Source organism: Pundamilia nyererei, unplaced genomic scaffold (assembly GCF_000239375.1).
Source record: "Pundamilia nyererei isolate P.nyererei 1_Seehausen unplaced genomic scaffold, PunNye1.0 scaffold00428, whole genome shotgun sequence".
Lineage (NCBI taxonomy): Eukaryota > Metazoa > Chordata > Actinopteri > Cichliformes > Cichlidae > Pundamilia > Pundamilia nyererei.
In genome coordinates this window covers 11,357-27,567 of record NW_005187829.1, presented here as the reverse complement: position 1 = coordinate 27,567, position 16,211 = coordinate 11,357, and the positions used below count along the sequence as shown (strand labels likewise).

Below are 16,211 nucleotides of genomic sequence, written 5' to 3'. Positions count from 1 at the left end.
TATATATATATATATATATATATATAGATGCATGTATGTATAAGAAGTCAATTTTTGAACACCGTCAGACCATGAATGGACACTGAAGACATGCAACAGCACTCCCTTCCAGAAACACTCTTAATACCACAGCACAAAGTGGTGTGTGCTGTAACAGGCTAAGTGTGGCTCTTGCTGTGTGAGCAGAGTAGGAGGACTGCAGTCGGGTACAAAGCGGGAGTGTTTCACTCAGTGTTTATGTGATTCACACAGCCGAGGCTGTGGAAGGCTTGACCCTCCAAAGACCTCCCCAGCACAGCGGAAATGACTTCTGTCTAAGTAAGACTTCAGCTTCTCTGTTTCAGTCTCTCCCAAAGTCCTAATTTGAAGCTTTAGGAAATGTAAATAAGACAGGAAAGTAGCTAAAGCAGAGGGAGTGTTACGTTGCTTGTGCTTGCATTCTGTGTATCAGCCACTGTGCTTTTGTGTTTTTATGTGTATACGTGCCAGCCAGGGTGCATGTGCTTCTATTGTGCACATAGCTGCCTGTGCAGTGTGTTTTACAAGTTCTTCGGGCAGAGATTGTTGTGGCAGAGAAGAAAACATGAAATAACACAATGGAATTCAGGCCTGGAGTTACTCTCCCCACGGGAGGCAGGCAGACTGCGTTTGGTCTGGAGCCAGGAACACTGAAGGAAAATGAGAACAGTGTCCATGCTACTTTTCTTATTCTCTCTTTCTCTTAAGTTGTGACAACGTCTTTTTGATTTTTTTGTGTGTGCTTGTTTGCGGGTTTTTTTTGTTCTCTTAATGCAGAACAAGCGCTTCCATATGATTCTTCTTCTTTCCTTGTCTTTCTGTATATCTGTGTTTCATATTTCCTGTGTCAGTGTGTGCTCCTCTCACTCTGGTATATTAATAGCACTTTGCAGTGATGATTAGGTTGCCACCTGCGCCCTATCACAGTCCCACCCCACACACACACACACTCATTGGCTGTGCGTGTGTGTGTGTGTGCGCGCATGTGGCGTGGGCGGGGGGGTTACAGTATGGGAGGGCCAACATATATATATATCAAATATATGTATACATGCATGTATGTAGGACACTACGTATGTTGTAAGGAAATATCACTGCAAGGAAATTAACAGCAAATAAAAAATATGCATATGAGAGAAGGTAGTGAATATGCAGTAGTTTATTTGATTAAAAAAAAGGGGGGGAGGGGTCTATGCAAATGAAAATATATTTGTCTGATATCCAGTTCAAGAATATCTTCTCCAGCTTCTCTTAGATGTCTCAGTGAAAGTCCCACTCTGTCCCCTTGCACTTGTGTCTCAGACAATGTGTGCAGTGTTCAACATGTCAAACTTTCAGTTTGACTTTTGGAAAGTGGGCAAGAAAGCAGGGAGACATACCTGGTAAGGAAGGGAGGCAGTTGGTAAGACTGGTGTGGCCAAAAAGCTCCTGGCTTTTCAATTTGTCGGTGTTTGCTCAGTGTTCTCTCCATGAGCCTCAGGATTTTATAATAGAAATCAGCATGGAAGGTTTTGCCTTTGGGTGGCAAGTCATGGTGCACAACCAAATGAATTTAGGGAGAGAGAAAAAAGACAAGCATGGTTTTGGTCTCTCCCCTTGCCCTGATCATTGAGCTGTGATAACCTTTAGCACAACATGGAGTTGCTCTCTGTCCAGGATTGAGGTCCATGATGAAACTGCCAAGTGCACAGCACAAGTGGTCAGAATGGGACGTCTAGTGAGTGATCTAAAAATAGTAGCTGCACTAGAAGCTGTCTGGATATGGCCAAGAAGATGCCTTTGAATGGAGATATAGCCAAATTCAAATCAGGTAATTGTTTTTCACTATTATTGGACTATCCCCAAAACTTGTCAGTCATATCTGTCTGTATGTCACAGACTAACAGAAAGATCACCCACGCACAGAGCACTGACAAAGTTAACCAGGTTTATTTTTTCTGGTTCTACCAGAGGTTTCTTCCTGTTAAAAGTGAGTTTTTCGTTCCCACTGTCGCCAAGTGCTTGCTCAACGGGGTTTGTCTGACTGTTGGAGTTTTCTTCTTAATACTGTATGGTCTTACAATATAAAGCACCTTGGTTGCTACATATAAATAAAATTAAACTGAATAAAATCACATTAATATCAATGCTTAAAATATAGTTGTGAGTGTTTGCGTTTTAGTTTAGCAATTCCATCATTTATTGAATAACTTTATCTTGATATTCATATTGCAGAAAAACATCCTGACATTTTCTTTAAAAACATGATGGCACAATAAAGAATCCATGCTATGTGTTCAATCACAGATCAGTTAAATTGAAACTGTAGAAAATAGTTATTTTACCTTTTTCAGCTTCATGAGCATCAATTATTCTGATTCTGTGGAATTCTGAGAAATCTCTTTCTTTTTTTTTTCAAATTTGCACAGAAACAGAGAAAATTGAAAAGCATTCACATTCTGAACAGAACAGTTTTAATATTAAAGAGTAATGTAGTTATGTTTAGATTGTTCAATTTCACTTACATATTAATGTGCAAATCAGTGGAAGTCACCAGTACCACTAGAGAACCAACACAGACATGCAGAGAACATGTACACTGCACAAAGAATGGCTCCGAGCAGATGATGGATTCAAACTCAGGACTTTCTTGCTTGCTTTTCCCCCCACTTTATTACTTAAAAATTTATGTGTTTAATGCAATTTATTTTAGGTTTTTTGGAGGGGGGTGTTCACACCAATGAAGTAGAAGTCTAAAAAACTCACAAAAACTATGAATCAAATATGATGCACGTGTTAAGAGCAGCTCTGCAAGAGACTAAAATTTGCAATTCAATGAGGAGATTTGGCAGATCCTGTTCTTAGCATGATAGATTCTTTGAAAATGTGTAATATGTTGAGCCACAAAAAGGAAAAGATTGAAATGATTGGAAGAAAATGTGAAGCCTTGGAATCAGTAGGCCCAATTATAGAATTGACTCAGTTTAGTTTCAGTGTGGTTATAAATATAATCCAATGTGATGAATGTCTCAATATCTTAATGAAATGAGTGCTGGAGCTGGTGGAGGGGAGAACAGGGAGGACAAGAAGGAAAGAAGAGGCAGAGGAGGTGACAGTGAGATGTCAGCACAACAGGAAAGAAAAATGATCTGACAGGAACTGGGAGGGTATAGTAAAAGAGAAGAGAGATAAGCGTAGAGAGGAAGACTAGGCGAGATTTAATGGCGGAGAGTGAGTGGGAAGAAGAGAGCAAGAAAAACAACAAGGCCGAGGGAGGGTGGACAGGGGAGGGAAGCTGGGATGACACAGTCATGGGAAACCACGTTCGGTCCCTGCCCCAGACTCTGCAGTTGTTGGCCTCGTCAGTGTTGTTGTTTTGTTTTCACATGGCCTTAAACCTCTCTGTGTGGACCACAAACAGATGTTAATGACGTTTCTCACTGCAGTTTGTGCTCGAAGTCATCAGTGCTGCAAATGGGCTGTGGTGAGACGTCCTGTGAGGATGGACGCCAGCACACAAGAAAGATGTTAAAAAAAAGAATCTCAGAAACACTCATGAAACAAAAACATGTGAAAAAAAATTGTTTGGCGATGTTGGCCAAAAACCCAATTTGCTTACTTTACAGTTATACCATTACAACGATGATGAGTGGAGGCCTGACAAATGTCAATATTAAAGGGTTTACAGCAGTTCCAGTCAACACACAGCAAACAGAAGCCGGGGGTGCAAGTCTTTGTGGCTACAGCTGGGGGTGAATTCCATTCAGGCTTTCTGTGGTAACAGGTTTCTTACAAAACATATAATTAGCAACAGTAGAACAATGCACCACATTATGATTAAAGATCAATGACAAATTACACAAAACTCCCACAGCTTGGTTTATCAGAAGTGCTCATTAGCATTGATTCTCTTTGATTTCCCATCAGTGCAGCTGAACATTTATTTTAAAAGGTATTATCTTAATGTGAATCAATTTAAATGTTTGTTTTCAAGCGTGGCTGAAAGTAAAATACAAAAGGAGCCCACCGAGCCAGCCTAACCGCAATGCAAGCCTGGATTATCCTGTAAATCAGTGGCAGTTCAGGGAGAGAGGAAAATACGTTGGTTTTTTTCCAAAAGTAGTCTGTTATGCTTCTTCACTTATACAGTTAGGTTCATATATATAGACACTGACACAGGTTTTGTTTTTTACCTGTTTACTGAAACATATTCCAATTATATTGGAATAGTTATATAATTTACATGGACACCATGTGTAGACTCTCAGCTTTCATTTGAGAGTATCCACATTCAAATTGGATGAAGGGTTTAGGAAATTCAACTCCTTAACATGTGCCAGCCACTTTGTAAAGTGACCAAAAGCAATGGACAGTTGACTCAAATGCTATTTTATGGGCAATTTTGTTATGTCATTATCAGTTAAGCAGATAAAAGGCCTAGAGCTGATTTGAGGTGTGATGCTTGCATTTGGAGGATTTTGCTGTGACGATATGTGGCCAAAGGTGCTCCTATGCAGGTGAAACAAGCCATCCTTAAGCTGTGAAAACATCAGAGAAATTGCTACAATATTAGAAGTGACAAAATCTACAGTTTGGTACATCCTGAGAAAGAAGGAAAGCACTGGTAAACTCAGCAACGCAAAAAAGATCTGAATATCCATGGAAGACAACAGTGGGGAATGATTGCACAATCATTTACATGGTAATGAGAAACCCCTTTGCAACAGCCAAGTTAACAACACTCTCCAGGAAGTAGACATAATGATATCCAAGTATAAAATAAAGAGAGCCTCAAGGCTCAATTGTACTTTTCTAAACAACATCTAGAAATCCAGCAAAGCTCTGGAAAAACCAAGACAACCTCTAACAGAATGACAGTATGAAAAAAGTATGGAGAAGGGGTGGAACAGCTCATGATCCAAAGTATACCCCATCATCTGTAAAACACTGCCGAGGCAGTGTAATGGCGTGGGCCTGCATGGCTGCTAGTAGAACTGGGATACTAGTTTTTATTGATAATGTGACACAGGACAGAAGCAGCAGAATTAATTCTGAGGTGTTCAGAGACATACTGTCTGCTTAAATCCAGCTAAATGCAGTCAAATTAATTGGGTGGCGTTTCATAATACAAATGGACAATGACCCAAAACATCTGTCTGTCAATCTCCCGCTCCTTTCTCCCATCACTCGTAACCAAGACCCCGAGATACTTATACTCCTCCACCTGGGGCAGGAACTCGTCTTTGACCAGGAGTGCACACTGCACCCTTTTCTGGCTGGGGACCATGGCCAGATTTAGAGGTGCTGAATCTCATTCCCACCGCTTCACACTCGGCTGCAAACCATTCCAGTGCGAGCTGGGGGTCATCACAACAGAACCACATCATCTGCAAAGAGCAGAGATGAGATTCTGAGACCACCGAAGTGAAAGCCTTCTGCCACTTGGCTACACCTAGAAATTTTGTCTATAAAAATTACGAACAGAATCTGTGACAAAGGGCAGCCCTGGCGGAGCCCATCACCCACTAGTCCAACTTATTGCCAGCTATGCAGACCAAGTTCATGCAATGGTTGTATAAGGATTGTATGGCTCGTAGCAATGGGCCAAATACCCCATAGTCCCTAAGCACCTTCCACAGGACACTCTGACGGACATGGTTGAATGCCTTCTCCAATACCACAAAGCACATATAGACTGGTTGGGCAAGCTCCCATGCACCCTCAAGAATCCTTGAGAGGATAAAGAGCTGGTCCAGTGTCCCACAACCAGGATGAAAACCGCACTGTTGCTCCTGCATCTGAGATTTGACTAATGGACAGACTCTCCTTTCCAGCACCCTTGCATAGACTTTCACAGGGAGGCTGAGCAGTGTGATCCCCCTATAGTTGGAACACATGCTCTAGTCCCCTTGCTTAAAAGTGGGAACCACCACCGCAGTCTGCCAATCCAGAGGTACCATCCCGGATCTCCACGCAACATTGTAGAAACGTGTCAACTAATACAGCCCTACAACATCCAGAGCCTTCAGGAACTCAGGGTGAACCTCATCCACCCCAGGGGCTCTGCCACCAAGGAGTTCTTTAGCTGCCTCAGTGACCTCATGCCCAGAGATAGAAGATTCAGTCATTAAATTTGTCCAATTAAATAACTGAAATGAGTTGTCTTATTTAGAATGCATTGTGGTAATGCAAAGAACCAAAATTTGAAAAAAAAATGTTCTCTCTGTCCAGATATTTATGGACCTATTTTTATTTTCCAGATTTGTCCTTTGTAAATCATAATCCAGGAATGTCAAAGATTAGGCCCGGTCCAGCCTGCTGGAGTGCTTTCCAAAGTGTGTCAATTTCAGCAAAATCATCACCAGTACTGCTACTGTACTGTATGTGATAGTGTACAGGGCCAGTATTGACAATATTCTCAATACTGATACTTTTGACTTAAATGCAGCTTATGTAGGGGAGAGCAGCGTGTCATGGTTTGTGAGATGAATCATCATTTTGCAAATTCCCAAACCCATTTTAGTGACTAACTAAAATGGGTTAGTCACTAGTTAAACCACTAAATGATTGTGATTTTTACTTTTCACGATAACTGGTGAACGGAACAAAACATCTATTTTGATATTGAGGTTTTTTTTATAGAGGACTTGTAAATGTTTCTGTCTCTAAAGCACTTTGGATCAGCTCCTGCTGTTTAAATATTATATAGGCTATAAAAATCATAGACATGAAAGTGAACACAGAAAGGCTTTTTTTTTTTTTATATATTTGAGGTACCCAAAACATTGATTTGGTTGATCGAGATGTGACATTTTCAGATGAACAGAACAGAATCAACTTTTTGGGATTTCGTTAGCTGGATGATTGAGCATGCATCAAGACATATTTAACCTCCTAGGACCTGGTGTCCACATATGTGGACATCACATTTTCTGATGTCTAGACCAAAATACTACATTTTGCTCTTCAAGGACCTGATATGCACTTACGAAGACATCATACTGCCACTGTTCTATCGAAATTTAAAGCGAATGTCCTCAAATGTGGATCTCATTTTTCTCAGAAACTGAAATCAGGTTAAAAAAAAATGCATCCCACGATTCTTTGTTTTTACATTCATCAGGTCCCAATCAGCCCAAATAGCAAAGAGAAATTAAAAATTCATGCCATGAAAGAGTTCAGGTCTTATGAGGTTAAAGTATATTTATAATAATAATAATAATAATAATAATAATAATAATAATAATAATTTAACAAAATTCAGAGATCTACATACTGATCTTAGAGGACCAAAACAAAGTATCGGTCCTATCATATCATATACAAACAAAATTTGGATCAATCTGCCCATCTTTAGCCAGGAGTACTGGCATGACCAGGAAATAGCAAGTTAAAGGTATGTTTAGATCTTGATAAGTTGTTTGGTTAAAAATACACTGTTATCTGTGAATTTCATATGTAATGTATGCATAAATGCATTATATATAGTGACTGCATATGGAAAGAGTGAGACATAGTGACTAAAATGTACACGTTCATTGTGAGTGCATGGTACTTGAAAGAACTTGACATATAACATATATGTCAACTGAAGTAATTCATTTAGTATTGCTCACTCGGAAAAAACAAGTTATTCTAAGTACTCATTTTGAACAAGTTGCCCTAACTTAAATATCTTAAATAAAGTGTAACTTTTCTAATGCAGTGAGTCTGCATAATCTTTTTAAGTATTGGCAACTTGTCAGATTTTACAGTGTCAAAGCACAAGTGGTATGGAAAGCATTTCCCATGACACACAGGCGTTAATCTACCTTCATTATAACCAAAACAAAACCAAACACTTTCCCTGATAGGGACAGTCTCACTTTATCATTACTGTGGCTACAAGAACTACGGTATCACCACTATTTTTACAATTATGTTTACAAGAAGTATGTGTGTTAAGAACAAATTATTCCAATTTTCAGGTCTTTCAACCATCAATAAAATAGCACAAATTGTGATTATATAAGAGATATGTAATAAATCAAGAACATGCATAGATCTTATGCTGGAGCTTCTTTTTTCCTGTAGCAGAGCAGTCTGAACAGCTGTGTTTGTTATGAGAGAAAGAGGAGAGAGGATGCTGGAGAAGAATCGGGAGTAAGAGACTGTATACTATTATGTACGCTTGTTTAATTCTGTGTATATACAACATACATGGGCCTGTGACATGTTTGTGTGTGTTTTTGTCTGTGTCTGCATGTGTGTTTTTAGGGAACTGACCACAGCGGGAGGCCTCCAGCAGCAGGGGCTACCAGTGATTCTCACAGCCTGTAGAGTGACTCCTTGACAGGGATCGTGAGAACCTGAGTGGCAGGGGTCCTTGTGGTCAAGAGGAACTTGACTAAATGTAAAGAAATGAGAAAAGGCAGTGTACACAGAGCATCTGGCAATTCTGCTCAGGGAAACAAGGACGCTCTTTGATTTTCTCCTATTATACTCCTTGCCACTGAAACATCCTCTTTTTTTAAAAGAAATAATAATTATGAAAAATTATTACTCATTGTTTTTAAACATGCAGAAGTGGTCGACATGACCTGACCAAAGCTCAAAAGATGAAAGAAAATTGATTCAAGTGACTCTGAACCCGGCATGGTTGTTGGTACCAGGTGGGGTATTTCAGGGACTGCTGATTTACTGGGATTTTCCCCATTCATTACAACTGAGGTATGGAGAAGAGCATCTCTGAATTGCCATGGAACATTGAAGCAGATGGGCTAAGGAAGCAGAAGAGCACACGTTGTGCCATGTCGAAACTGAGGCCAAATTTTGACCATAAAAGATTGGAAAACCAATCTTGTCTGAAAGTGTCAATTCAAGCTAAAATTTTCAATGGTAGGCTCATAATTTGGCATAAACAACATGAAATCAGGGATCCATTCTTCATTGTATCAGTGTTTCACGCTGCTGGTGGGGTAATGATATCAGGGATGATTTTTTTCGGCACGCTTTGGGTACTAATTGTACATCATTTAAGCACCACAGCCTACCTAAGCTCTGTTGCTGACTGTATCCATCCCTTTATGACCACAGTGTAACGACAAACAACAAAATCTCTGAGGAATGTTGTTGAATCTGTGTCATGAAACATTAAGGTAATTCTGAAGATGAAAAAGGGACCAACCCCGTACTACCAAGGTGTACCTAATGAATTGGTTAGTGAGTGTATATCTTAATTCAAATGGTTTGCTCAAGCCCTGAATTTGATTTTTTAATTGATTGTCATTATCGTTATTATTATTGTGAAATAAAGAATGTGAAAAATGCGATAGTGTAAATTGACTGTTTGTAAATTAAAATGCTTTACAGTGCTCCAACATTTAATATGTCTATGATGAAAGTAATTTGTAATTTGTAAATTTAAATGTTTTTTTGTTTGTTGTTTTACTTTTGATTTTTTTTTTCCATTTTAGAAGTTTCTTTTTTGTTGTTGTTTTTTAAATAACAATAAGTTTATAATCAGTCAGAGGCTCATAATCACAGCTGCAAAGTCTTTGGTGGAGGTAACTACATTCTTCTGTGATTTTTCCAAACAACTTTGTTCTGTATGACTGCTTCAAGTCCCTCATCGCTCTTTGACACTGAGCTGGAAGCAGCAGGACATCTGATTTTCTTTCTGTTCCCACACCTGTCTTCTTGCTCTTTGCTGCTGTTCTTCTTTCTCTTAGTCATCAAAAGACACCACGTCCTCTCTGTTTTTTTTCCCCCTATGTCCTTCATCTCAAACTCTTGTGTCAGTTTGTGCCTGTGTTATTATTTATGGGCTGGTGAATGGAGAGAGATTGAATGAGACCCAGAGCTTGGCCTTTACCCTCACACTGTCTGCTACTCCTAAATCACCACAGAGTCTGGCTTACTTTCACATTAATGGTTTGTCCATGGTGTTTGTGTGAGTGAGAGAAAGAGCCAGGCACAGAAAGAACAAAAGAGCCGCCTTTTGTCCTTAAACTACTTGCTTGTTTGTCCAAAAGCCTCATGTAGCCTTTGTTTTCTGTTTTCTTGTTGTAAAAACAAGTATTTTATTTAAAAAAAATTCAGGTTCTTCAGTTATGAACAACCACTTAGTGACAGTGAAAAGGAAAAACTCTCTTTTAACAGGAAGAACCCTCTGGCAGAACCAGGCTGAGGGAGGGCCAGGAGGCTGCCAGGTCAAAAGACACACTGTGGAAGAGATCCAACGATTATTAATAACTAATGATTGAATGCATTTAATGACTGGTGTTTTAAGTTTATTTAGTTTAAAGCCTAATATCAAAAGTATAGAAACTATCCAATCAAAACTGGGAGCTGGTTCCACAGAAGAGAGGTTTGAAAGCTGAAGGTTCTGCCTCCCAAAATTGCAAACTAGCAGTCTGAGAGCCAAATGCTCTGCTGGGGTGATATTGCTCTATGAGGTCTTTAAGATAAGATGGGGCCTGATTATTCAAGACATTGTTTGTGAGTATTCACTCTACTGTCAGCTTGTCTCCAATTTTTTTTCAAATGAGTGTGTCAATATTTGAGGGCTGTACAGGTAAAAAATGAGCTCTTTTCGTATTGTCATTGGATTCATTATACTACTAGCTTGGCTTAACTCTGTCACTGTAGAGGAGCATGTTCATGTAGCACAGAGCTGTTTTAACATATGCAATTAAAACTTTTCAATATAGTCATCTGTTCAATGGTTTACTTCCCATAAAAAAACCATAATATTCTGCACATCAGTGCAACTTAAACCACTGTACCTGCTTTAAAGATACATGCACTGATGGATGTTTTTGGTGTGTGTGTGTGTGTGTGTGTGTGTGTGTGTGTGTGTGTGTGTGTCTACGGCCAAAACAGGACCAGCTCAAGTTTATGGCCCTGCAGTGCAGTCTTTCTTCTCAGGGTGACAGAGCAGACAGCCGATCTGCAGGGGGAATAGGATTCTAGTCCGAAGGACACCTGGTCTGCAAGGGGCTCAGTTGGACAGTATTTTATGTGTTTTGTACTTTCAAAGTCATTGAAGCAATTGTAAAAATATATTTTCAGAGTGTCCAATTTTGCCTTGTCATTGTGATTTAAATGGACATGAAGTTTAAATTGGGTTTGCACGTTAGCCTGGAGCAAAATCATCCTAATCCCTCTGTTTCCCTTTATCTGTGAAGCAAGTCACCTTTTTATGCTTTGAAAAAACAGCAATTGTGTCATTCATTGGTATTTGGTATGTCTATTTTTATCTGTGTATGCTTAACTTCTTCTCAGCTTCAGTAAATTCAAAACACACTTTCTATTACCCCGCACCAAACTACTGAGAAAGGCTTTGGTTTCTTAGGAACATAAATGATATCCAATTCTCCTCAAAGCTACAGAGAGAGAGAAGGAGAAAGACTGCACACAATAAATCATTCTGAGCTCCATCAACTCAATCCTTTTTGATAGCATCAAAGGAAGGAAGAAGATGAGCAATTTCCTGTGTTGTGAGTGTACAAATTGAAAAGTCTGTATAGTCTCTGTGAGGGTTTGTGTTTATACCTGAAACAGGAACACAATATATGGCCTAGTAATGCACACACCGCAGACACATGCTCAAACAATCTGTCTAGTGGGCAGAGACAGGAAGTAGTCTGAAAAGGAGGAAGAAAAAAAATGGTTGCAACATTTAACATTTAAAGTGACAAAAAGCACAGCAGTGCTAAACCAACAAACGTATGGTACACTCACACTAGCACACCCATGTGTGTGTGACCTTCAAATTTAAAGTTTGTTTGACTAGTGGGATTACTGGTCCTGGTCTTACAGGACTCACAGGTGGCCCCCTGTGTGGATCAGTTGGAGCCAGACATCACTAACACATGTAGTGCAATCAACTCCAACAGCTCCCACAGCCTGGTACTTCAAAATCTCAACGAGAGTTTAAGGTACTGGGAGTCAAAATTGGTGGGTAATTGTGCTAAGTAATGAATAAATCTGTGAGGAACAGTGTGTGCCCACTTCATTGTGTCACCAAAGGCATAAAATACTGAAGGGAGAGAGAGTATGACAAACAAATTGTCGCTATTTAAATTTTTAGCTGTTTTCTTGGTTAAGGCTGCAGTCAGCGGGAGCTAGAACAGGGCCTTGACAGAAAGTTAATGGATCTGAGAGCTGGAGATAAATGAAAACACAAACCTATCACATTACCCTCGTGGAACAGAGACAAACCATTGTATGACCATTAGTTCTAAGCATGTTACTCGCCGGTTTCCCCCCCTTTTTATCAATATGAAAATTTCTTTTAAAATTGCCAACAATGACTGTAATTCTTTCATGCATGCTTTTCATATTCTTTAAGCATCTTTAAATTTTAAGAAAATCCATGATGTCAAACCATCATTCCCCAAATAGCATTAACGCTCCTGCTGTAGGCACAATACAGCACTCAGTTGTGCAGACTGTGTGAAAGAAATACTTCTTTATTCTAAGCATGAAACTGCACATAAGTGATATTTAAAAGTGTCAGACAATCAAATGCACGTCTCTCCTTTTAGGTTTGGAACCTACCAAAGATTTCAGTACTCACTGTTGATTTCTACTGGAGCCAAAAAAGATTCAGTTCTTAATACACAGTACCCATGAGCGCTTGCCTAAAACTCTGACCTTGATGGGTCAGAGGTTTTGGTGCTTCGTTATGTTCATCAACATGTTCTGGAAGTTGTTTTGTGTGTATGAGCGAACTCACTGGCTGACAGGATAAATGGCAGACTTGCCTTTCACTTCAGCATCGTTGCTCTTCTTGACACAATGATGAGGAAGAGGTTCCTGGCATTCCTCCCGAGCTTCCTGATGCGTTCAAGTCAGCATTCCTAAATCCTTCTGTGTGAGCTAAACCTTTCTTTAGATGTCTGTTAAATGCTAAAAGTTGTATTTTAAAATTGTCTCGTTTTAGACGAATGTCACTGTTCTCAAATATATGGCCAGATAATGTTAGGTAAATGTAATTAAAAGTAGTTTAACAATTATATATTTTACCTTAAAAATTCAAAATTTCCATTCATTTGGAAAACAAACACCACATAGTACTTTTCTTTGATGCTGGATTTTTGGTTAAAAATGAAAAACTTCAATTGGACTTAAACAGACATAAAATGATTTTTATTTAATGTAAATATTTTAATTGTGTTTTGAAGAAATTTACATCAAACTTTTAAATGAGTGGGGTTGATAAATATGCAGCACATTAATAAAAACTGTTGTTGTTGTTGTTGTTTAAAGTGGTTAGGAGTGTTGTGGCTTAAATTTTATCGAATCAAAGTCTGCCATCTTGTGGAAGTATGAGAAACTACAACTGTATTCCCAGTACTGGCCAGTTTGTTTAAACTCGTGGTACTTTTCCTATATCGCATTGCATCAAGATGATACATGCAACATAGTTTAGATAACATCAGTTTAACTTGACATAGAAACAAGTATGTTACATGAACTAGGAAAAACACCACAGCATTTATATCCTAAATCCTATATATCCTATATTTATATGTATATCCTTTGGTGTTATCCATACCATAACACCAAATATAAAAGACAAACACAGAGAGTAAAAAGTACAGAAATACAAAAGAGCTAAAGTTAAATACAAGAGGATATAAAAGTAACTTAAACATCTCACACTTGAGCTGAGGACAAAGGAGGCCTGGCTGACTTCAATAAAAAGTGATTACAGTATCATTTTATCATTTGAAAATCCAATATCACCACAAAGATCTAACATGTAAATATATAAATATACTCTTAATATTAACCCCTGACAAAAAGCCTCTCACAACCTCTGTGCTTCAGTTAAATATATATTGACCTTTTTCAAAGGAAAGGAAATTATATTAACTTGGCCTAATGATCAGATTTGGCAAGATGTAACAAAGGTGTCTCCATTTTGCCACATAATAAATATGCAATATTTTATTTTTGTTTTAACCATTGGCCAGATTCAGGTTCCCACTCCATTGATCCAAAATCCTATAACTATAAACAATACCTTTTTTGGAAAACCTTCAGCACTGAACTCCCCGTTTGATCCTCTCCCAGTAGTCATTCATTTGCAAGATGCTTGTTGTTGTCGAAGCGATCACCTTTGAAAGACTGCAGCTGCTCAGAGAATGGCTGGGATTGACAAGAAACATTGTTTCTTCTGGAGGGTCAGTAGGAGATACGCCCAGGCGTTTCAGACACATGCCGAGGTAAGCATCTTCAATGTAGATCGGTTTGATCTCAGGTGACACTCCCAAGATCTTCCCAGGAAGGTCTAGTGACATGACGTAGGCAAAGCCGAGCGGATATGGGGGGTACTCTGATTCAGCAATCACAGATCGAGGCATGTAGAACTTCATAAATGGGTTCCTTAAAACAGGACTATGCCACCAAACCAGCCCAGTCATATAGTTTTGCTTAGCTGTGCTAGGATCCACCAACAGTTTCACCAGATTCGGGACATTGAGTATAACATCGGAGTCGATCTTCATGACAAAGGAAGCCTTTGTACAGTGTGCAGCCAGCCACTCCAGCATGACCATAGTCTTGATAGTCAGATTATAGTAGCTGTCCTGAAAGTTGCTCTGAATCAGGTCATGGTACAGCTGATTCTCCTGCTGAAGCTTCTCTTGCTGATGTTTAGCATCACTTCCACCAGGGAGGCCCACTATGAAGACAGTCTCTACCTGCTGACCCAGAACCAGCTTCTCATTTCCCCACGTCTGCCGGATGGCATCCCGAGTTGCCACATTACCGGGTGCAACAGGAACCATCAGAATAAGGAAAGGAGTTGTGGTCCTACATGTAGGCATGTCATCCATGATGAATTTGTAGTTTCGTGGGTAGGCCACATGATATGGTCCTGGATCCTCCCAATGTGGCTCTGCTGATGCTGGTTGATAAGGAATGTTCCTAACCACTTTGTTGGAATTGAGATAGAAAAAGATGAAAATCACTGCTGCTGCAATGCAAATGAAGATGCCTTTTAGGTGCCTCATCTTGTTGTCCATGAAAACTACAGAGAAAGGAAACATATTTTATCACGAGAACTTGTACAGCACGTATTCTGCAGGCTTCATTGAGTGGTGGCCTCCAGCTCACTCTAGAGGGCAGTAGTGGTTTTTGATACGCGCGACACGGGCGGTTGCCCGGGGCGGCATCATGGTGGGGGCAAAAACAAATAAATAAAAAATTCTATCGCCCATTTGCTGGGAGTAAGGGCGCCCTGCTGCTTGCTGCACAGGGAGGAGAGGGCGGGGCGGCGGGGGATTCACTGGATTCACTCCGGGTCAGGAACGAGTCACTGCCCGGGAGCGGAGGAGTTTAAGTATCTCTGTGTCTTGTTCACAAGTGAAGGAAGTGGGAGATTGACAAACAGATTTGGTGCCACAGCTGCAGTGATGGGGAAGCTGCACCCGTTTGGCATGAGCGGAGCGTGCATAGAAGCGAAGCTGTCGATGACAACAAGCTCATCATCACTTCATGTCGACTTCATTTATTTCACAGTTCGCTTTTTAAGGACAATTTTTTCACAAAAGTGCAACACTTTCACCACAACTTTATGTCACAGGACAAGGTCACATTTGAAAAAAAAAGAGATCTTGCAAAGTGCTCAATACATAATGGCATTTTTTAACAAACCACTGAAAAAAGAGAAGAAGAAAAAACTTTCCAATCTTGCCAGTCATTTGTGAAGCCAAATTATCTTAATAGTCAATATAGGAACAACATCTAGAGTATATTGTTAAAGATTGAGAATTTTAAGTTCCGTGAAATGTTTTGCATACTGAACCTGGCAACTTCCCTTGTTTTATGCTCAAACAGGTGTACAATGAAAGCAGTCTACGGGAATTCTTGGACTTTAATGCACTTAAAAATACTTAGAAACTGTGCAATCGCATAGGCACACCTGTTCTGCTTGTTTTTCTGTATACGGAAGAGACATCGGAGAGATCAGATAGACATCCCCGATAGAACCTGTTTCCCCTGCACCTGGAGCAAGGATCCAGTTTACTCCGCCTCCATTAAAACTAACTCGACGCGTAAGTCGTGATGTTTTAGTTTAGTGAAAAGGTGGAAAATTACATTACCGTTTAGTTTGTGATTACAATAGAAAGTGATATATTTATTGTTTTTCACCTGTTAGAGATTATTTTACTATCACGAGGACATTTTGCCACATAATTATTTGTATCCCCCTCTAACTT

The 16,211-nt window shown here is 39.6% G+C and overlaps 1 protein-coding gene across 1 annotated transcript in view; it reads right to left on the bottom strand.

The window, feature by feature from the left end:
• Positions 1-13,114: 13,114 nt before the first annotated feature.
• The window catches only part of LOC102207585 (UDP-GalNAc:beta-1,3-N-acetylgalactosaminyltransferase 1-like), a 7,534-nt gene continuing 4,437 nt past the window's right edge, over positions 13,115-16,211 (bottom strand). Inside the window, exon 2 of the mRNA XM_005753440.2 lies at positions 13,115-15,019. Coding sequence (XP_005753497.2) covers positions 14,028-15,019 — 992 coding nt within the window. The 3' untranslated portion in view covers positions 13,115-14,027. The remainder of the gene's footprint in view (positions 15,020-16,211) is intronic.